The 23,112-nt window shown below is 47.2% G+C and overlaps 1 protein-coding gene across 2 annotated transcripts in view; it reads right to left on the reverse strand.

Moving 5' to 3' along the window:
• Window positions 1-23,112, reverse strand: part of UBA6 (ubiquitin like modifier activating enzyme 6) — a 77,092-nt gene that overhangs the window by 38,715 nt on the left and 15,265 nt on the right. For both annotated transcript variants that reach the window (XM_038759123.1, XM_038759124.1), the window contains exons 3-13: window positions 20,210-20,304; window positions 19,560-19,588; window positions 19,064-19,158; window positions 18,491-18,602; window positions 15,660-15,740; window positions 12,982-13,104; window positions 6,771-6,894; window positions 4,883-4,986; window positions 3,048-3,110; window positions 2,217-2,293; window positions 1,336-1,402 (exon numbers count right to left, since the gene is read on the reverse strand). In XM_038759123.1, the coding sequence (XP_038615051.1) occupies window positions 1,336-1,402; window positions 2,217-2,293; window positions 3,048-3,110; window positions 4,883-4,986; window positions 6,771-6,894; window positions 12,982-13,104; window positions 15,660-15,740; window positions 18,491-18,602; window positions 19,064-19,158; window positions 19,560-19,588; window positions 20,210-20,304 (970 nt within the window). The remainder of the gene's footprint in view (window positions 1-1,335; window positions 1,403-2,216; window positions 2,294-3,047; window positions 3,111-4,882; window positions 4,987-6,770; window positions 6,895-12,981; window positions 13,105-15,659; window positions 15,741-18,490; window positions 18,603-19,063; window positions 19,159-19,559; window positions 19,589-20,209; window positions 20,305-23,112) is intronic.

Raw genomic sequence — 23,112 nt, forward strand, 5'->3', positions numbered from 1 at the left:
ATTACTCTATTTATTTATTTTACTTGTACATATCTATTCTATTTATTTTATTAGTATGTTTGGTTTTGTTCTCTGTCTCCCCCTTTTAGACTGTGAGCCCACTGTTGGGTAGGGACTGTCTCTATATGTTGCCAACTTGTACTTCCCAAGTGCTTAGTACAGTGCTCTGCACACAATAAGTGCTGCATAAATATGACTGAATGAATGAATGAATTAAGCACTTACTATGTGCACAGCACTATTCTAAGTGCTGGGGAGGTTACAAGGTGATCAGGTTGTCCCACGGTGGGGGGCTCACAATCTTAATCCCCGTTTTACAGATGAGGTAACTGAGGCACAGAGAAGCGAATTGACTTGCCCAAAGTCACACAGCTGACAATTGACGGAGGCGAGATTTGAACCCATGACCTCTGACTCCAAAGCCCGGGCTCTTTTCCACTGAGCCATGCTGCTTCTCTGTATCTAGTACAGTGCTCTTCGCAAAGTAAGCGCTCAATATATGCTTGACTGACTGACTGCTGTTATCACCATCTTTGTCTAACCCAACCAAGGTTGTGAGCCTGCACGTTGAACAGGACCCGTCTCTGATCTGTCCCGCTTGTAGCGCTCAATACAGTGCCTGGCACAAAGTAAGCACTTAATTACTATTATTATTATTATCATCATTATAATACTATTATTATTATCTATCCCAAACCCACTCCGGCCAGTGCTTGGCACAAAGAAGTGCCTAATACACATGAGACTGTGAGCCCACTGTTGGGTAGGGACTGTCTCTATACGTTGCCAACTTGTACTTCTCAAGCGCTTAGTACAGTGCTCTGCACACAGTAAGCGCTCAATAAATACGATTGATTGAGAAACGACGTGGCCTAGTGGAAAGAACCCTGGCTTCGGGGTCAGAGGACCTGGGTTCTAATCTCCGCTCCATCGCTAATCTGTTGTGTGACCTTGGGCCAGGTTGCGGCACTTCTCTGTGCCTCAGTTACCTCATCTGTAAAATGGATATTAAATCCTCCTCTCTCTGACTTAGACTGTGAGCTCTATGTGGGGCAGGGACTGTGTTCAACCTGATTGCCTTGTATCTACCTCAACAATGCCTGACAGGCAATAAGCACTTAATACCGTTAAAGAAAAATTAAAAAAACTAGCATCATAAACACTGAACCACGTTAGGGTTTTCTGAGCTGCCTCCTACCACTGAAAAAATTCCTCCAGGGCCCCCCATCTTTTCAGGAACAAGGTACAGCATGTTTACTGAAAAAAAAAAAAAACACTTTCATGATCTCAGCTACAGGTTGATGGCAAAGAGCAGGTGGATTGCTTACTCCTCACCTTTCCTTCCACGGTTTCACTTATGGATGCTGCCAGTTTCAACATCTCTTCTGAATCTTGACGGCACCTAAGGTACAACACCCAAAACAGGTACCGCAAGAGGTTACTGTGTTTCAAAATTTGGATCAGATATCCATCTGATTTCCGAAGTCATTTTTTTTTTTTAAATCCATGAACAAAACAAGCAAATGGTTTGGAATGTTGCCAGCAGACAACTTCAAACTATCTTCCTTTCATTTTAAATCACCCTAGTCCCACATTTTTCAATCGGAAGGCATCTGTAAAGCGTGTCTGTCTTTGCATTCTTAAAGCAAATCAGTGAGTTGATGGAGCTCCCTGTCGGGAACAACAGACGATCCTAGAGGCATAAGATTTCAGGACTGGTGTCCGGCAAAGAAGAATACATCTTGGGATACAAAATCCAGGGACCAGTCCTCCAGAGGATGGATCCTTTAGTCAAAGGGCAAGTGGAATGGTCTGGAATGTTGCCAACTTGTACTTCCCAAGCGCTTAGTACAGTGCTCCGCACACAGTAAGCGCTTAATAAATACGACTGATGATGATGAAGTGGAAAGAACAACACTTTGAGGCAGGTTCAATACCTTCAACTCAGTCAGTGGCATTTATTGAGCACTTACTATGTGGGGAGCACAGCACTAAGCACTTGGGAGGGTGCATTTCAACAGAATAAGCAAGTCACTTTCCCTGCCCATAACGAACTCTAACAAAAACAAAGACTGTCAGCTGGTTGTGGGCAGGGAACGTGTCTGTTTCTTGTTATATTGTACCCTCCCAAGTGGTCAGTACAGTGTTCTGCACACAGTAAACGCTCAATAAATACGACTGAATGAATGAATGAATGAACGAACAAACGAGCTTACCCAATGTTGGGCTTGCGGCCGTACCTCTCCTGGAATTGGTCCAGGGCCAGCATGGCACTGTGAATCTGCAGCGGGGCCTAGTCGGGACAAGATAGGGAATCAGCGCGGTACCCGCCTCCCCTTCCCCCCTCACCTGACCCACCCAAGTTGAGAGCATCCCTCTCCCCGACCCCATCGGACATCATATCATCCCCTTTCCTTCTCTTTCCCACGGACCCCTGCTCAATGGGGTGTCCTTACCTACAAAGCTCACCTGACCCTGACCCACAGACTTGAGTGCAATTGTGACTGAGGTAAGGAGTCGGGGGGGGATGGCAAGGCCGGAGAGAGAGGGAAATCTGGGGCAGGACTATCCCTCTTTGACCCAACCACACTGGTGCCGATCTGCGCTGAACACAAAGTCAGGAGGTGGAGCTGGGAATGTCTCCACTATACATTCAATCGGTAGGATTTTTTTGGGTGGGTGGCCACTGTGTTCAGCACGATCTTTGCCCTCAAGGATCTGACATACTAGCTCACGTTCTGACACGAGCCACTACTACCCCCTCAGCGGAGGAGAGGGAAAGCCACGGCCCTCCCCTCCTCACCTGGAGGCAGGGGTGCGGGCCTCCCACAAGTGACCCTCATACCGACCCCTCTTCCGTCCCCGATCCGGCAGGTCACACGGCAGCCCGAGTAGGCGCTCAACAAATACCACCGATCGATTCATCTCCTTTAACCTTAGTTTGCCGGTCCGCTCAACTTCCCCTCCCGAGAAGGAGCCGCCCGGCCAACTGGGCACCATGGACTCACACTGCTCTACACAGACCCCACCCCGAAAGGGTTAATCACCTCCGGTTTGCTGAAGTCAGCAAGAAGGTAAGTTGGCTTTGTCAGTTGCTTCTCCAACCGCTCCTAGAAGAAACAAACAAAAAATAATGAGAAAACACAGGTGCTCAGGCCAAAAACCTGCTTCAGCACAAGGGAGGTGACCGGAATCAGTGAGTGACATTTCCTCCGAGCCACCTGGTCTACCCTCACAGGAAATCGGGAAAGCAGAAGTCCTTGTCATTGTACTAGGGAATGACGCCGCCTCGCCGGTGAGTTTCAGCCCACTGGACCGAGAAAAAGCGAACTTGGAGCGGAAAGGGAAGTGGGCTGCAGCTCATACATGTTTTAAGACCTGACGCTCTGTGACCCCGTCAGCATTATGCAGATCTGTTCTGACAAGCTAGTGAAGGGCAACTGGAAAAAACCCCCAAACAAACCTTTCTGGCTAAGGGAGGTGTGGGGTGTTGTTTGCATATGTGTACGTAGAGGGGAAGTGATCTATAAGGGCTTTTTAACAAGGCTGGGCTTTTTTTTTTTAATGGTCTTTGTTAAGAGCTACTGTGTGTTAAACACAGTTCTAAGCACTGGAGTAGAGATATGTTACGTAGGCTGGACGCAGTCCCTATTCCGCCTGGGGTTTAAAGGTCTAGGCAGGAGGGAGAACAGGAGAACTGAGGCACAGAGAAGAGACTTGCCCAAGGTGACACAGCAAGTATCTGGCAGAGGCAGGATTAGAACCCAGGTCCTCTTACGCCCAGGCTCGTGCTCTTTCCACTAGATCACACGCCGTTTCTTCTAAACATGATTCTTCTAAGCACAAAACCATGATGACCCCCGAAAACACCTGACCAGCAATCTCTCATGGTCACCCGCCCCACCTTTGGGTCTCCTATGAGCAAGCAGTGTAGCCTAGTGGAAAGAGCAGAGGACTGGGAGTTCTCATCCTGGCTCCGCCACTCGTGCACTGGGGAAACTGGGACAAGGCATTTCATTTTCCTCCTCTGGAAACTTGGGGATGATTCATTCAGTCGTATTTACTGAGCGCTTACTGTGTGCACAGCACTGTACTAAGCGCTTAAGGGGATTTGATAACCGTTCTTAGGCTGTGAATCCCACATGGTACAAGGGACTGAAACTCATCTGATAATTGGGACCCAGCATGGCCTAGAGGAAAAACCATGGACTTGGGAGCCGGGGGGCCTGGGTTCTAATCTTGGCCCCACCACCTGTCTGCTGTGTGGCCTTGGGCAAGTCACTTCACTTCTCTGGGCCTCAGTCTTCCCTCCTGTAAATAAGGGATTCAATCCCTGTTCCCTCTCCTACCTTGACTGTGAGCCCCATGTGGGACAGGGGCTCTATCCACCCTGATTGATTTGTATCTACTCCGGCGTTTAGAGCAATGCCTGACACACAGTAAGCGCTCAACAAATATCATTAAAAAAACTGTCTTCCTACCACAATTCTTAGCCTAGAGCTCGGCAGCAAGAAGTGACTTAAATGCCACAATTATTATTACGCTTTGGATCCAAAGAGCATTGTCCACTTGAAGAATCTGGTCCACTTTCCCTCATCGCCCCTAACCTGAATTATCCCTTCAAAGACTCAAGGCAACAGTCCAACCAACAATCATTTCCAGACTGGCCAGCACACCGAATTAACGAGGGACAATAACGGTCAAGCAGTTTATTGCTCATCCGCGGCCAGTGACCTCCTTTCCGGGAAGCTCTGATAGTTTTCTGACTTGGGGGAAAGCAATCGAGGCCCACAGGCTCCTGAAAGCATCCTGGGTTGGGTGCTCTTACGTGACCTTTTCACCTGAGAATAAAAACGGACCGGTGCCGGGAGGGTCTACTTACAAAGTGAAAGGTTTTCGATCTCTTCACTTGGACGGCTATGCCTCCGTACAGGTAGGGAGCCATTTCTGCTGTGTTGCCAATGCTGAAAGAAAATGGCGACACCGCTAAAAAGAAAATGAAAAAGTCAATTTTACCGGGGCTTGAACGAACAGAGGCCATAATAGAAAACATACCAAGTTAAGTCATGCAGCTGGGGTGGGTGTCTGTGCTACTTTGCTTCACGGGGCGCGGAAGGTGCGTGTTATCGGAGTTTCTAATCTCCTGCCGGGGAGTCCGGTGGAAAAAAACAACTATCCACTCAGTTCTCAACTGGGAATTCAGCTCAGTGTCAAGGGACGTCTTCATCCCAGAGAAGGGACTCAAAAACACTTTGCCCAGGAGTTCTACGGGGGAGTGTGGTCTAGTGGATAGAGCACGGACCTGGGAATCAGAAAGACCTAGGTTCTAATCTCGGCTCCGCCACTTGTCTGCTATGTGACCTTCCCTGCGCCTCAGTTCCTTCAACCTCAAAATGGGGATTAAGACTGTGAGCCCCATGGGGGACAGGGGCTGTGTCCAACCTGACTGACTTATACCTACCCTACTGCTTAGTATAGTGCCTGGCATGTAGAAATGCTTAAATATCATTAAAAAAGGGCGGGAGGGGTACTTCTGCAGAGTACGATGCTAAGTCATTTAAAGACGTCATGTTTATGTGTAATAAAAGAGACCCCTGCCCTTTCCAATGAATCCATCAAGTCATCTCTCCCAGCTTCACCTCCTACTCCACGATCCTGCCATTTTGGGAGAGAATACTACCTTCTCTGATTGCCAGCAATTCTACCCCAAATTGGCAATTAGCCTCTGCTCGGCAGAGTCACGATCCAAATTCTGACGGGCAAATAAGATGTCAATCGATCAATCGATGGCATTTATTGAGCGCTCACCGGGTGCCGAGCGCCGTACTAAGCCCTTGGGAGAGTACAACGTAGCAGAGTTGGTAGTCAAGTTCACTGCCCATAAGGAGCTTACAGTCTAGAGGATGTGGGGAAAAATTGGGGCTCCAATGCTGGAGAAAGGAATCGGGCCATTCTGGGGAGACAGGAGAGGTTAAAAAAAAACCAAACTGCATCCAGAGAAGCAGCGTGGCTCAGTGGAAAGAGCCCGGGCTTTGAAGTCAGAGGTCAAGGGTTCAAATCCCAGCTCCACCACTTGTCATCTGTGTGACTTTGGATAACTCACTTCACTCCTCTGTGCCTCAGTTCCCTCATCTGTAAAATGGGGATTAAGACTGTGAGCCCGTGGGACAACCTGATCACCTTGTAACCTCCCCAGCGCTTAGAACAGCGCTTTGCACGTAGTAAGCGCTTAATAAATGCCATTATTATTACCTTGGGCAAATCACTTTTTAAACTTCTCTGTGCCTCAATTTCCTCATCTGTAAAATGGAGATCGAATGCCTGCTCTCCCTCTGCCTTACAGTGTGATCCCCATGTGGTTTGACCTTTTCCATTCATTCATTCAATATTTACTGAGCGCTTACTGTGTGTAGAACACTGTACTGAGCGCTTGGGAAGTACAAGTTGGCAACGTATAGAGACGGTCCCTACCCAACAGTGGGCTCACAGTCTAGAAGGGGGAGACAGAGAACAAAAAAAAACATATTAGCAAAATAAAATAAACAGAATAAATATGTACAAATATTGTGTCTATCCCAGCCCTTAGTACAGTGCTTGGCACCTATTAAGAGCTTAATAAATTATTGAGGCCCCCACACCTGCCTCTAAGACCAAAGTAAAATACTCACCATTCAATGGGCTCCCAATGGTCAACACTTAGTTCTAAGCCAAATGTGGCCAAATGTATTTTATTTAAACAAAACCCGGCAGGTGTGGTAAACACGGGTTACCTGTTATTTGTTGCGTAGACCCATTTAATGCAGTCATCCCATTAATTTCCCGGAAGGTTACGAACTGTCCTGTTTCCAGCTTGTGGGGGTGGTTTTCGAGGCAAGTCACGATGCCGGGATTTGCCTGCAAAAGGGTCATCCAGAATGCTATTAAGGGAGGTAAGAAAGTCTCACACACACCGAACCGAAACCCAGATTCTCCAGAAAACAAATCCCTCGCCCCAGAACTCAAACCCTACCGCATCCCTTTCCTCTTGCTTTGTCAGGAAAATCCCAGTGGCTGGCATTCGTCGGTGGATCCTAGCTGAATAGCGTGAGCGACAAACCCAAGAGAGGGAGGACTGACTCCCACGGGAAACAGTCAATGAGATCCTCACTTCCCCGGAGGTTCAGAGCCCCAGATGGGCCCTGGCTCCATGGAAGCCCCAAATTCCTGGCCTCATCATCATCATCATCATCATAATAATGGCATTTATTAAGCGCTTACTATGTGCAAAGCACTGTTCGAAGCGCTGGGGAGGTTACAAGGTGATCAGATTGCCCCATGGAGGGCTCACAGTCTTCATCCCCATTTTACAAATGAGGTAACTGAGGCCCAGAGAAGTGAAGTGACTTGCCCAAAGTCACCCACCTGACAATTGGCGGAGCCGGGATTTGAACCCATGACCTCTGACTCCAAGGCCTGTGCTCTTTCCACTGAGCCACGCTGCTTCTCATGATCATGTTGTGAGCCCGTTGTTGGGTAGGGACCGTCTCCATATGTTGCCAACTTGCACTTCCCAAGCGCTTAGTACAGTGCTCTGCACACAGTAAGCACTCAGTAAACACGACTGAATGAATGAATGTTGCACGTTCGTCCCAGTGCTTACCATGATGGAATCTGTCGCCTTATAAGCCAATATCACAAACTATTATTATTATTAATGAGCCATTCATATCTGAAGCCTTCAGGCTTGTGGCAAAAAAACTGGGGAAGTCAGTTTGGAGATCCTGGGTAACCAGGACACAGTTGTACAGTTGGAAAACCTTCCATTTGCTTTACAAGAGAAGTACAACGGCACCGATGAATCGTATGGGGTTAAAACTTCACAAGGGCCTGGAAGTTCAGTGCTTCGAACAGTGCTTTGCACATAGTAAGCGCTTAACAAATACCATTAAAAAAAAGTCAAAGGACCTGGTTTAATAATATTAATAATAATGGCATTTATTAAGCGCTTACTATGTGCAAAGCACTGTTCTAAGCGATGGGGTTTCTAATCCTGGCTCCACCACTTGTCTGCTGTGTGATCTTGGGAACATCCTTCACTTCTCTAACCCTCAGTTGCCTTATCTGTAAAATGGGGATTAAGACCGTGAGCCCCAAGTGGGATCTGGACTGTATCCAACGCGATTAGCTTGCATTTACCCCAGTGCTTACAGTACAGTGCCCGACATCCTCATGCTTTAATTCCAAAAGGAAACTGAGTAGCATTTCAACTCACTGCAACACTGAATGGGACATAGAAACTTAACTTGTACTTAACTTGTACTTCCCAAGTGCTTAGTACAGTGCTCTGCACACAGTAAGCGCTCAATAAATACGATTGATTGATTGATTGATTAAATGCCAGGATAACTAGGAAAAGGCACGACAGTCTCTCTCTGTCTCTCCGGGCTATGAGGGGGTTCATTCACCTGACGGAACCGGAGGGCATCAGAGGGAACAACCGGGAAACAATGAGAGCGTTCAAATAAATGAGCCCGGCAGGATTGTGCTTTGGAATTCCCTGACACAAAGTAAGCGCTTAACAAATACCGTTTAAAAACCAACCAACCAACAAAAAATGGATTATCTTGTACCTACCCTAGCGCTTAGTACGGTTCCTGGCACATAGTAGGCACTTAACAGATACCATTTAAAATCAAAAACAAAACAAAAATTTTTTAAAAAAACTGATTATCTTATATCTCTCCCAGCGCTTACAACACTGCCTGGCAAATAGTAAGTGCTTAAAAAATGCAATAAAAAAAGACAGGTTTACAGAAGGAAATCTGGATTTGGATGCTTCCAAAGGAGGAAAGAAAAGGGACACTGGCAGCTGCCATGTCCCCTGCTAAAATGGGGTAGAAGGCAGAGCGATGCAGCTCCTCAAACATGACAAAACACACAAAAAGGACAGAGACCCGGGATTATATCTTGGTGTCCAGTGGTCTTTATCGCTTCCAACGTGGCTCAATGGAAAGAGCACGGGCCTTGGAATCAGAGGTCATGGGTTCAAATCCTGGCTCCGCCACTTGTCAGTTGTGTGACTTTGGGCAAGTCACAACTTCTCTGTGCCTCAGTTACCTCATCTGTAAAATGGGGATTAAGACTGTGAGCCCCCTGTGGGGCAACCTGATCACCTTGTAAACTCCCCAGCACTTAGAACAGTGCTTTGTACATAGTGAGCACTTAATAAATGTCATTATTATTATTATTATTATTATTATTATTATCATTATTATTATTATTACATTCTTCTTCCTTGAGGACGGTGGCGTTACCACACCAGGTTATTTTTACCTCAGCCAGTGAAAAAAGGTCTTGGCTCACTTTGGCCAGAGCAACTGCAACTTGGAAAATCGATTAATGGTCTCAGGAAAGGCAAAGTGGCAACATTTTACTTTGAAGCTAGCGTGGCTCAGTAGAAAGAGCCCGGGCTTTGGAGTCAGGGGTCACGGGTTCGAATCCCAGCTCCGCCACTTGTCACCTGTGTGACTTTGGGCAAGTCACTTCACTTCTCTGGGCCTCAGTTCCCTCATCTGGAAAATGGGGATGAAGACTGCGAGCCCCCTGTGGGACAACCTGATCTTCTTGTAACCTCCCCAGCGCTTAGAACAGTGCTTTGTACATAGTGAGCGCTTAATAAATGCCATTGTTCTTCTTCTTATCATTATTATTATTATTACATTCTTCTTCCTTGAGGACGGTGGCATTACCGCACCAGGTTATTTTTATCTCAGCCAGCAAAAAAAGGTCTTGGCTCACTTCGGCCAGAGCAACTGCAACTTGGAAAATCGATTAATGGTTTCAGGAAAAGTAACACGGCAACCTTTTACTTTGAAGCTAGAGATTCTGAGGAGGCTTCCGTAAGTGTTTTTTTTTTTTTTTTTTCTGGAGCCAAACGTTTTAATAAATTATGAGAGGCAAAAGAAGCCAATTCCCTTCCTGACCAAAGATGGCACAGAGGAGACGCCATGATGCATTACTCCATTGGCTCGCCAGGCTTTAGTCTAGCCTCTGTGAGAGGCACCGAAAGGTGGAACCGGGATTAGAACCCAGGTCCGCTAACTCCCAGGCCAGTGCTCTAATTACTACCCCACACAGCTTCTTTACTTTAGAGAAGCAGCGTGGCTCAGTGGAAAGAGCCCGGGCTTTGGAGTCAGAGGTCACGGGTTCGAACCCCGGCTCCGCCAACTGTCAGCTGTGTGACTTTGAGCAAGTCACTTCACTTCTCTGGGCCTCAGTTACCTCATCTGTAAAATGGGGATGAAGACTGTGAGCTCACTTAATGAATGAAGTAATAATAATAATAATTATGGCATTTATTAAGCACTTACTATGTGCAATGCACTGTTCTAAGCACTGCGGAGGTTACAAGGTGATCAGGTTGTCCCACGGTGGGGCTCACAGTCTTTCATTCAACCTGATCACCTTGTAACCTCCCCAGAGCTTAGAACGGTACATTGCTCATAGTAAGTGCTTAATAAATTCCATAATTATTATTATTATAGTTACTTCATTCATTCATTCAATCGTATTTATTGAGCGCTTACTGTGTGCAGAGCACTGTACTAAGCGCTTGGGAAGTGCAAGTTGGCAACTATAGAGACGGTCCCTACCCAACAGTGGGCTCACAGTCTAGAAGGGGGAGACAGAGAACAAAACATATTAACAAAATAAAATAAATAGAATAAATATGTACAAATAAAATAAAGAGTAATAAATACGTACAAACATATATACATATATACAGGTGCAGTGGGGAGGGGAAGGAGGTAAGGTGGGGGGGATGGGGAGGGAACTTCCTGTTCTAAGGTGGTAAATTCCACACACATCTAAGTGGACATCCTCATGCTTTAATTCCCAAAGGAAATTGAGTAGCATTTCAACTCACTGTAACACTGAATGGGACAAAGAAACTTAAATGCCGGGATAACTAGGAAAAGGCAGGATGGGCTCTCTCTGTCTCTCCGGGCTACGAGGGGGTTCATTTGCCTGACGGCATCAGAGGGAACAACCGGGAAACAATGAGAGCGTTCAAATAAATGAGCCCGGCCGGATTGTGCTTTGGAATTCCCAGTGAGGACTTGCCGAAGGGAAGGGGGTAGTTGGGAAGATGGGTGGAATGGGATATTTGTAATGAAAAATAACGAACAAGTGTGGGAGGCACTTTGGTCCCCCATAATTTTCCAAAGGGCTAAAGGAATACTGCCAGAGAAGGAACTGGCTGGGGGCAGCGCTGTTAAAGAAAACAGGGAGAGGTTGGGGAAGACGGAAAGGGAAACAGATGGACTGGAGATAAAGAACAGGGATCCATATGTGCTGTCAGTTGAATGCGAGGCAGAGTGGAGGACCCAACGTGCACCATCAGATAATAATAATAATGTTATTTGTTATAGAGAATTTATTATAGAGAAGCACCGTGGCTCAGTGGAAAAGAGCCAGGGCTTTGGAGTCAGAGGTCATGGTTCAAATCCCAGCTCTGCCACTTTCATTCATTCATTCAATCGTATTTATTGAGCGCTTACTGTGTGCAGAGCACTGTAGTAAGTGCTTGGGAAGTACAAGTTCATTCATTCATTCAATCGTATTTATTGAGCGCTTACTGTGTGCACAGCATTGTACTAAGTGCTTGGGGAGTACAAGTCGGCAACACATAGGGACAGTCCCTACCCAACAGCGGGCTCACAGTCTAGAAGGGGGAGACAGAGAACAAAACAAAACATATTAACAAAATAAAATAAATAGAATAAATAAGTACAAATAAAATAGAGTAATAAATACGTACAAACAAATATACATATATCCAGGTGCTGTGGGGAGGGGAAGGAGGTAAGGTGGGAGGGATGGGGAGGGGGAGAGGAAGGAGAGGGCTCAGTCTGGGAAGGAGGGGGCTCTTAGCTGTGTGACTTTGGGCAAGTCACAACTTCTCTGAGATTCAGTTCCCTCATCTGTCAAATGGGGATGAAGACTGTGAGCCCCCCATGGAACAACCTTGTAACCTCCCCAGCACTTAGAACAGTGCTTTGCACATAGTAAACACTTAATACATGCCATTATTATTATTATTTGTTAAGTGCTTACTATGTGGTAGGAACTGTACTAAGCTCTGGGGTGGATTCAAACAAATCGGGCTGGACACAGTCCCTGTCCCAAGTGGTGCTCACAGTCTCAATCCCCATTTTAACAGATGAAGGAACTGAGGCCCAGAGAATAATAATAATAATAATAATAATAATAATAATAATAATAATGATGTTGGTATTTGTTAAGGACTTACTACGTGCAAAGCACTGTACTCAGCGCTGGGGAGGTTACAAGGTGATCAGGTTGTCCCATGGGAGGCTCACAGTCTTTATCCCCATTTTGCTCATGAGGGAACTGAGGCCCAGAGAAGTGAAGTGACTTGCCCAAAGTCACACAGCTGACAGTTGGCGGAGAAGGGATGAGAACCCCATGATCTCCTGTAGCCTGGGCTCTAGCAACTACACAGTGCTGCTTCTCGTAATGAACAAGAGGCAGAGTGGAGGAACCAAGGTGCACCATCAGAGGAGCAGGAGGCAGAAAAGAGGAAGCAGTGGGTACAATCAGATGTACTTGAGGCAGCAAGCAAACACCTCTGATCCCCGGCTAAAGATAACAGTCTGGAATCGAGGGTGTTGGCTGTCAGCCCGAAAACCAAGAACTTAGAGGGAAAAGTCCAAGATAAACCTCACCCTAAAACACACCTACTGGGGAAGTGAGAAAACCTCTGAGTCTGAGGAGGGAATCAACTCCACCCGTCTTAAACTTTCCAAACAATTCACTTGTCCTGACAATTTTCTGACAGAAGTGTTGTTTTATCTGAATATAATGCCTTCTGTTCACACCCTCTGTTGTGAATAGGAATGCTCCTGTAAACTTTTATAATAATAATGATAAGATGAGTATCTGCAAAAATCAAGTACTTCAGAAAAATCGGCCCCATACCTGCGTAATGTTGGAAATGAAGATCTCCTTTGGTTCTTCTCCCGTTGAATCCAGCACTTCAAACTCATCGCCAAAGTCACAAAACAAACGTGACCAAATCCCATGCACATCTGCACTGATAAACTGCAGAGTGACAAGACACAGGTGTAAGCTGAATCATTTACAATCCTAACTGCCATTCTGGGCACCTTGAAAACTTCTTAGACTAAATACTTGGGGGGGTACTTTTTGAATTGGAGCAAACACACAAACAGTACTAAACATCTGCATGCCCGAAAAGGATGGAATGCTACATTTGGATTTGGCTAGGTCAAAATGAATGAGATTTTTCTTCAACAGAACTCAGTTGGCAAGTTTTCAGGTTTTTTTTTTCCTGCCAGGCTGAGAAGAAATGCCAAAAGCTTGGGTCCAGGCACATGAATGAAAATACCAGTGCTCCCTCTCATTTACCACAATGGGCTACATTGGCATTTTGAATCTCTTCCCCATTTTCAATGTCTATTTTTAGGGCAGCAGCATGACCTAATGGAAAGAGCACAGGCCTGGCGGTAAGAGGACCTGGGTTCTAATCCCGGCTCCATCAAATACCTGCTGTGACCTCAAAGTCATTTCTCTTCTCAGTTCCCTCATCTACAAAATGGGGATTCAATACCTTATCCTCCCCCCTCCTAACACTGAGTGTCCCATACGGGACCTGACTATCTTGTATGTACTCCAGTGTTTGGCACATAGTAAGCACTTAATATCACCATTACCAATGTCTGTTTCAATTGGAAGCCCAAGGGGAGAAGCCTTAACTAAACATGGCTGGTGTCAACCATAAATCAAATTGAAAATCCAAGCCCCCAAATACGCTTCCAATCACTCAGTCATATTTAATGAGTGCTTACAGCATGCAGAGCACTGTACTAAGCACTTGGAAGAGTGCACTGTAACAGGGTTAGCAGACAAGGTCTCTTGCCCATAACGAGCTTGGTTCAAATATTCCAGATACCAGGTTTCTTCACTTATTTGCTTATTTAATCCCAAAGTACCTTAGAATTCTAACTGATGCCCACTCGATCTCAATGATCTGGAATAATCTGGGTGTGTAGGAGTCCTGCTGATCTGAAGATGCACTGCAAATTTGTCTCTACACTGTAAGCTCGTTGTGAGCAGGGAATGTGTCTGTCTATTGTTACATTGTCCTCTCCCAAGTGCTTGGTACAGTGCTTTGCGCACAGTAAAAGTTCAATAAATATGATTGAATGAATGAAGGTGCAACATAAGCACCACATTAGCTAAACTCCCATCACCGAAGAGCCTAGTTATCAGAGCTCACGGTCTCAATTTGCCGATAGACCCTTTTAGACTGGAAGTGGCTAAGCTCTGGCAGCCAGTGGAAAGCAGCTCCATTTAGTTGGGGGAGAGGCATCACTCTAGAAAAAGCAACTACTCTGTTTGAAACCAGATAACATAAAAAGTGAGTGTATATTCATCCTCTTCCCCAACATATCTATAAGACTTCGATGTAGCGGTTTGCCCTGAAAGTTAAACGCTTCATTCTCCTAATAAGCTGTAAATGCTGAGAGGGTGGGGATTTTGTCTACTTAACTGTACTGCGTTCCTCTGAGCAACTAATGCAGTAACCGCACAAAGAATCCCGTAATTGACTGATCGATCGATGCATCGCAGAGGATATAGTGCCTTTGGAAATATCGGTCGGAACTGTGGAAGCGAGGGCTTTGCTTCTGACTGCCTAGGTACTTCTCTTCTATCTTGCCGCCAACCTCATGCTCACTTCCTGCCTCTGGCCTGGAAAACCCTCGCTCCTCATATCCGACGGGGAATTACTGTCTCCCACTTCAAAGCCTTATTGAAGGCACAACTCCTCTGAAAGGCCTTCCATTCATTCATTCGATCGTATTTACTGAGTGCTTACTGTATTAAGTGCTTGGGAGAGTACAATACAACAATAAACAGACACATCCCCCGCCCACGATGACCTTACAGTCTAGAGGTGGGGAGACAGGCATTAATAGAAATAAATAAATTACAGATATAATAATGATGGTATTTATTAAGCGCTTACTATGTGCGAAGCGCTGTTCTAAGCGCTGGAGCACTAAGTGCTGTGGAGCTAGCAGGATGAAAAAAGAAAGGGATCAAGTCAGGGTGACACACAAAGGAGTGGGAGAAGGGGAAAGGGCGGCTTTAGTCAGGGAAGGCCTCTTGGAGGAGATGTGCCTTCAATAAGGCCTGGAAGAAGGTGGGGAGAAGCGTAATTATCTGTCGGATTTGAGGAGGGAAGGCATTCCAGGCCAGAGGCAGGATGTGGGCGAGGGGTCGGCTGCGGCTTTCCATTCCTCTTCTCCCCCTCCTTCCTGTGTCACCCTGACTTGTTCCCTTTATTCATCCCTCCTTCCAGCCCCACAGCACTTATGTACCTCTCTGTCATTTAGTTATTACTATTAATGCCTGTCTCCCCCTCTAGACTGTAAGCTTGCTGTGGGCAGGGAATGTGTCTGTTACATTATATTCCCCCAAGTGCTTAGTACAATGATCTGCACACAGTAAGTGCTCAATAAATCTGACTGACTGAAGAGTGGGAAGAACCCAGAAACCGGCCACAGACTCCCCTAGGCCTGAGGGTCCCTCCACAACGAGAGACCGAGGAAATGGGAGTGCTTTGGTATTACCTTAATAGGAGGCTGCTGAGCGTGGCAAAAGTCGTTGATCTTCTTCTGAAGCGAAAGCCTCATCTCAGTCAACACCACACACTGTTGAGAAGATACGGGAAACGAGGGAGAAAAACTTGAGGACACAAGTGAGACCTCGATGGAGGCTTCTGAACCCATCTGACCGAACAAATGGGGCGAAGCGTCCCTTTAAATGGAGGGAAGCCAGTTCTGAGCCAACAAAATCGCTTTTTCACAGGGGAACACGTGGTGGGGAAATGGATTCAAATGAACTTAGGTTCTTAGGGAGGGACTTGGGTATTTTTTTTAATGGTATTCGTTAAGCACTATACTATGTGCCAAGCACTGTTCTAAGTGCCGCGGTAGATCCAAGTTAATCAGGTTGGACACAATTCCCGTCTCACATGGGGCTCAGAGCTCCAATCCCCATTCTACAGATGAGGTAACTGAGGCCCAGAGAAATGACGTGACTTGCCCAAGGTCACACAGCAGACAAGCGGCAGGGCCAGCATTAGAACCCAGCTCCTTCTGGCTCTGAGGCCCGGGCTTTATCCACTAGGCCATGCTGCTTCCCAAGCTTTCTAAATTGAAGTCCAATTCAGATCCCAGGATTTAATCTCCCAAGCTTAAAATGTGATGTGGGACTTTTTGGCCCACTTGAGAATGGGAATATCGGCTCTAATCTTCCCGCCCTCTCCTGGCCCTTCGGGACAAGCCCCTCCGAGCGGGATGTGAAGAAGAGGAGGGGACAGGAGACCTCACCACATGCTGACACGGCTATCCGCTTACAGTTTTCTATCTTTGGAAAGCTGTGCTGCATGTTTGGAGACGCTGCTGTGGGCGTGACTCTGGTCCCGTGGGGTCTGAGGTGAAAGAAGTCTCTTCCATGTGGTGGCCACATAAAGACCATCGTGCACAGACCGAGAGGAGAGGCGGTGAGGCCTAGTGGAAAGAGCACCGGTCTGGGAGCTGAGAGCCTCGATTCCTAGTTCCAGCTCTGCCATTAACTTGCGTGTTGGCCCTGGCCAAGTCGTATAACCTCTCGGCGCCGTGGTTTCCTCCTCCCGTGAGGCTAAAGAGAGATTGGTGCCGGGACAAGGATTTGGAAAACCAAAGACTTCGGACAACTAGAAGCTACTGTTATGGGAGAGAACCATCCCAGGCTCCTGGGCTGGAGGGAGTGGGCACATTTCCTACGTAGAGTTGGTCAGACACCAAAGGTGCAACTGATACTTCATTACCCTAAGAACCTCCTTAAGGGCTCTATCCTTCCACGGGCCTTCAGTTCAGGGCTGAGGGCAGGGTGGGGTCGAGGGAGAGGGAAAGCACTCCATTTATTTTCCCAATGAGCTGGGGTTAGGCTGTACCAGACACTCTGTTGGCCAAATGCCACGGAGCCAAGGCATGAGCTGGACGCCAGCTGGAAGGGACCGCAGATCATAATGACGACAACCGGGGTCTTTGTTTAGCACATTCGACTCTGTGCCAAACATTGGGCTAAGTGCTGGAGTGGATACAAGATAAATCAGGTCGGACACAGCGTGGCCTATTGGCCAGAGCATGGGCCTGGGCTCTTATACCGGCTCTGCCACCTGTCTGTTGTGCGACCTTGGGCAAGTCACTTCCCTTCCTCTGTGCCTCAGTTACCTCGTTGGGAAAACGGGGATTTTGACTGCGAGCCCCATTTGGAACAGGGATCGTGTCTAGCCTGATAACGTCATATCTACCCCAGCACAGTACAGTGTCTAGCACACAGTAAGCACTTAAATACCATGAAAAACAAACAACAACAACAACAAAAAACCCCACAGTCCCGGTCCAATACAAGGCTCACAGTCTACAGGGGAGGGGCAATTGGTATCTTGCCTCCATTTTAGAGATGAGGAAAGTGAGGCACAGAGGGGTTAAGGGCCTTGCCCGAGGTCCCACAGCAGGCGAGTGGCAGAGCCAGGATAAAACCCTGACTCACTTACCAGGGAATAAGGTCTATCTTGAGACCAAGGACACTTCAAAATCACCAAATAACTGGTTGACAATGACTCTGTACTGTCATCTCTCCGGGACATCTGAGGCCCAAGATTGCCCTGACTTACTCCCCATGTTTGGAAGAAGGGAAGGGATGGCCTCTAGCCCATCCTAATCCTCCTGGACCTCCCAGCTGCCTTCAACAGTGTGGACTACCCCTTTCTCTAGAAAACATAATCTAACCTAGCTTCATGGGCACTGTCCTCTCCTGGTTCTCTTCCTATCTCTCTGGCCACTCATTCTCAGGTTCCTACATAGGCTCACCTCTACCTCCCACCCACATCCCGTCAGCTCTACAGCCTTTATGTACATACCCGGATTTATTTAAATGTCCATCTCCCTTTCTGGACTGTTAGTTCCCTATGGGCAGGGAACGCGTCTACCGACTGGGTTATACTGAGTCGGACACGGTCTGTATTCAATCTGATCAATTTCTATCTCCCGCAGTGCTTAGCAAAGTGCCTGGCACATAGTAAGTGCTTAACGAGTACCATTAAAAAAAAAAAAAGGACCAGCACCGTATAATGTGTTCTAAGGGACCGCCTATTTCCAAACAAATATGGGTTATAAATTGAAATAACGTAGTTACCGGGCCTTCCCTTAAGCCCCTGTGCTTGGGCTTGAGCCCACTGTTGGGTAGGGACTGTCTCTATATGTTGACAACTTGTACTTCCCAAGCACTTAGTACAGTGCTCTGCACACAGTAAGCGCTCAATAAATACGATTGATTGATTGATTGAAAAGGTTTTCAAGTGCTACACATGCCACTCTGAACACGCTACATGCCCGTGAGCCGCCACGCCTACCTGATACTGCCTGAGGAAGGAGAGGTCCGTGGCTTCATCCAAAGGCGTCGAGGACGACGTGACCAGGACGTAGGGATTCAGCTCGGCAACGTGAGGGAGCGTGGCCTCCGCCCTGCAATGCAGTGACCGTCGGGCGTCCGTCCCCGCCCGGCCAGGGCAGGTGGACAAAAGGGCCTGTCAGCCGCAACTCGGGGCGGCTTGAAGTCGGACCGGCACCAGACTCAGCAGCTCGGTCGGTGGCAGGGGCAAAGCTTTGGCCGAGGGGACCATGACACGGTCCGGGCCGGCCTCCAGGACCCCATGAAGGTCAGTCAGATTCCCCCTCGTCCCCAACAACCCGTCATTTGTGGCCTGAGGCCCGTGAGCCACCTTTAAAACCTCCCACTGCCCCGGGAACATTCCCTTCCGCCCAAAGTTAGACGAGAGACATGCACTGTGTGAGGGCCAAAAGGCTGGCCGCTTCACGTGGGAAAACGTGGCCAGGGAAGAAGACCGGTCTTGGTGAATCCTCCTGGCCAGCGATGAACTCTATTCTCCCACCCCAAGGCCCGAGTGCCGACCGTAGGCCCTGACCTGTTCCTTAGATTCCGAACGTCATCTTCTTGGAGAAAGAAGTTGCTTCCCAGATCCCAGGCTTGGCACTGTTTGGTGTCGTGAACCGTAAGTGCCTTTGGAGGAAGCGGAAAGTGACTTTAACATCGACGAAAGGAATAACATTTAAAATGAGTGTTGAGTGATACTGCCTGGCTAAAAGTGAAAGGATCCCTTCCTTCTTTCATTTGGTACTATTTACTGAGTGCCTTCTGTGTGCGGGACACTCTTCTAGACACTCTGGAGAGTACACTGAAAGTAAGAGAACGGTCCTTGTCATCAAGGAGCTAATGATCTAACTGGGGAGATGGGCAGACACATACCGCACACACAGAGTAAGAACAGGAGTTATGATATATAACTGGGAACAAGAAGAACGGGCTAAAATGAAGTCAGTAGATACATGGAGTATGTCATCATAGTAAACATAAACTTTCCCGTGAATGAAACTTCTCATCAAATGAAAGCACTCACGTACCTTGATTCCGGCAAGAACGATGTTCTTAGCTGTGAGGGGGAGAAAAGAGAATAGAGAAAACTTTTTCGAGCACAAGACTTGGAAAGCTCGTGGCAAACAACAGGACCTGCGGGTGACGGGAGATGAGTTGGCGGTCCCCATTTGGGAAAGGGCCGTGGAATCCCCACTCTGGCCAAGCCAGATCTGTTCCAGCCCAGGCCTGCGGGTATTTAAAAAGGACGCATGTGCCAAGCGCCCACCCCTACCCCGTCGAATGTGGTGGCCAGACACTATTGCTCCATGGTCTGGATCATCTCAGTGGGAGATGGAACCAAAATAAATGTCCATTTATCTGTCCTAGCTAGACACTTCCCACCTCCTTGGGGACAAAGTTTGATGGTGGCGGGGGAGAGGTGTGTATGTGTCCCCATCTGTCAGGGGGAGAGGACTGGGTCCCCTGGAGGACTCTAGCGGGAGGGAGGGCTGAGAGGGAACAACTGCCTACTCATCTGTTCCTTTTTCCTAAATGGGGAAGCCCAAACCTTTCCTTTTTTCTTTCTTTTTCTTTTTTTACTTAAATCATCATGTTTATGACAGTGATCTTTGGGCTAGGGGTGATACCTGAATGAGGGGGATTGGGGGGCTGGGTGCAGAAAGGTTAGGCAACTTACCAATCTCTACTCCAAGGCCACCCATTCCGCTGAGGAAGACATGGGACCTGGCCATCTTCTGCATCGCCATGTCGCCAAGAACGTATCTTTGTCGACTGTGCAAAAAGCAAAAGCCCAGAAGTGAACAAACCATTAAACCCGCTGGTCCGCTGAGAGAAAGGAAGCTGTCCCGGGACTGTTGCTCACCCGAAAGAATAGTCTAATCAGTTTAGGGAGCACAACTGGGAGGGGAATTAGCTCAAATGGTAGAGCACTTGTTTAGCATGTGAGAGGTAGCAGGATCACTGCCTGAGAAGCAGTGTGGCTCAGTGGAGAGAGAACAGGCTTTGGAGTCAGAGGTCTTGGGTTCAAATCACGGCTCCACCAATTGTCAGCTGTGTGACTTTGGGCAAGTCACTTAACTTCTCTGGGCCTCAGTTACCTCATCTGGAAAATGGGGATTAAGACTGTGAGCCCCCAGTGGGACGACTTGATCACCTTGTAACCGCCCCAGCGCTTAGAACGGTGCTTTGCACATAGTAAGCACTTAATAAATGACATCATCATCATCATCAAACTAAACTCATCTCTTTAAAGAAGTAAATGAGGGCAGGGTTTACATCTACCAACTCTGCTGTCCTCTTGCAAGCACTCTGCGCAGTGGTCAGCACACAGCAAGCTCCCAATAAATACCAGAGATCGATTAATCACATGAAAAAAATGCCCTAGATTTGTGTGAAAGGATAAAAAGGAGCCAGGATGCTTTAGGAAGGCAAGCCTCCAAAGCTCAGATGGGAATACACCTATACTCGAAGGAGGAATGATGGGGTTTTGTTTGGCTTTCAAAAATACCCACGACGGGGGGAAAAATTAATGAGCCACGGCCACTGTGCTTCACCGAATCGCTCAGTCATGTGGACTAAACTCTGTGACCTTGGGCAAGTCACTTTACTTCTCTGAGCCTCAGTTACCTCATCTGTAAAATGGGGATTAAGACCATGAGCCCCACATGGGACAACCTGATCACCCTTAGAACAGTGCTTGGCACATAGTAAGCGCTTAACAAAGGCCATCATTATTATTAACCACAAAGACCCCTCTAGGCTGTAAGCTCGATGAGGGCAGGGAATGGGTCTAGCGTCTGTTGTACTGTACTCTCCCAAGTGCTTAGTTCAGTGTTCTGCACACAGTAATCGCTCAATAAATGCATTCGATTGATTGGCTGAACCAGAACGTTTCCTGAGAAAAGGCAGCACGATTTTAAGAACTGCAATGATGCCCTTCAATAAACCTGACTGTATCCATTAGAAAGCCACGTCAACACATCATCATCATCATAATAATAATAATAATGGTAGTTGTTAAGCGCTTATTATGTCGAGCACTGTTCTAAACGCTGGAGTAGATAAGCCCCCGTGGGACAACCTGATCACCTTGTATCCTCCCCAGTGCTTAGAATCGTGCTTTGCACATAGTAAGCGCTTAATAAATGCCATTATTATTATTATTATTATTATTATTCAGGGTAATCACGTTGTCCTATGTGGGGCTTACAGACTTAATCCCCATTTTAGGGATGAGGTAACTGAGGCAACAAAAAGTTAAGTGACTTGTCCAAAGTCACACAGCTGACAAGTGGCGGAGCCGGGATTAGACCCCACGACCTCTGACGCCTAAGCCCGTGCTCTTTCCAATCAATCGTATTTATTGAGCGCTTACTGTGTGCACAGCATTGTACTAAGCGCTTGGGAAGTACAAGTTGGCAACATATAGAGACGGTCCCTTCCCAACAGTGGGCTCACAGTCCACTAAGACACAGTAGAGCTCAAATCCCAAAGTGGCCTCTTATTTTCCACCATTCCTCCCCCGGCCCCGAGCAAAATGGGTTTAAAAATTCCAAGGCAGAAAGTTGAGAACTGGCTTCGGGCAAAGTCATTATGAAACTTGCGAAAGCCAGAGAGAAAAACCAGGACCAGTCGGTTTGTTACTGAAATGTGCACTGCTGGCTTGTTTCGTTTCAGGCTTCTGGAGAGTTCTTCTGAAGCGCAAATGAGCGTTGTAAAGAACACAGGGAAATTTGCTCTTAAGGACCTGTACTGCAAAACTCAACCAACAGTATTTACTGAGACCTTACTCTGCACGGAGCACTATATAAACACCTGGGAGGGCACACAGTAAGTGCTCAATACGTACGACTGAATGAATGAATGAGTGAACAGTGGACACGAAACCGGCTATCAAGGAGCCTGAAATCTAGTAGGGGAGACTGCCAAAAATACAGTACAAGTAGGGGGAAGCGATCAAATAATAATAATAATAATAATGGTATTTGTTAAGCGCTTACTATGTGCCAAGCACTGTTCTAAGCGCTGGGGGGGGAATACAAGGTGATCAAGGTTGTCCCATGTGGGGCTCACAGTCTTAATCCCCATTTTACAGATGAGGGAACCGAGGCCCAGAGAAGTGACTTGCCCAAGGTCACACAGCTGACCAGTGGCGGGGCCGGGATTCGAACCCATGATCTCTGACTCCCAAGCCCGTGCTCTTTCCACTGAGCCACACTGCTTCTCTACCATAAAGGTAAGCACAGAACAGCTACTTGGGTTTAGAGCCTAAGAGACAATACTGACAAGGAGCTACGTTTTCTCAGGTGCTTAGTACAGTGTTCTGCACATAGTAAGTGCTCAATAAATACGATTGAACGAATTTTCTCACCATTTTTCACACCAAGTACCAGATAAATTCTCACAAGAACGATCCCTTTGCTTTGAACACTTTTTTAATGGTATCTGTTAAGTGTTTCTAGACTGTGAGCCCGCTGTTGGGTAGGCACTGTCTCTATATGTTGCCAACTTGTACTTCCCAAGTGCTTAGTACAGTGCTCTGCACACAGTAAGTGCTCAATAAATACGATTGAATGAATG

The sequence above is a fragment of the Tachyglossus aculeatus genome, chromosome 17, assembly GCF_015852505.1.
Source record: "Tachyglossus aculeatus isolate mTacAcu1 chromosome 17, mTacAcu1.pri, whole genome shotgun sequence".
Lineage (NCBI taxonomy): Eukaryota > Metazoa > Chordata > Mammalia > Monotremata > Tachyglossidae > Tachyglossus > Tachyglossus aculeatus.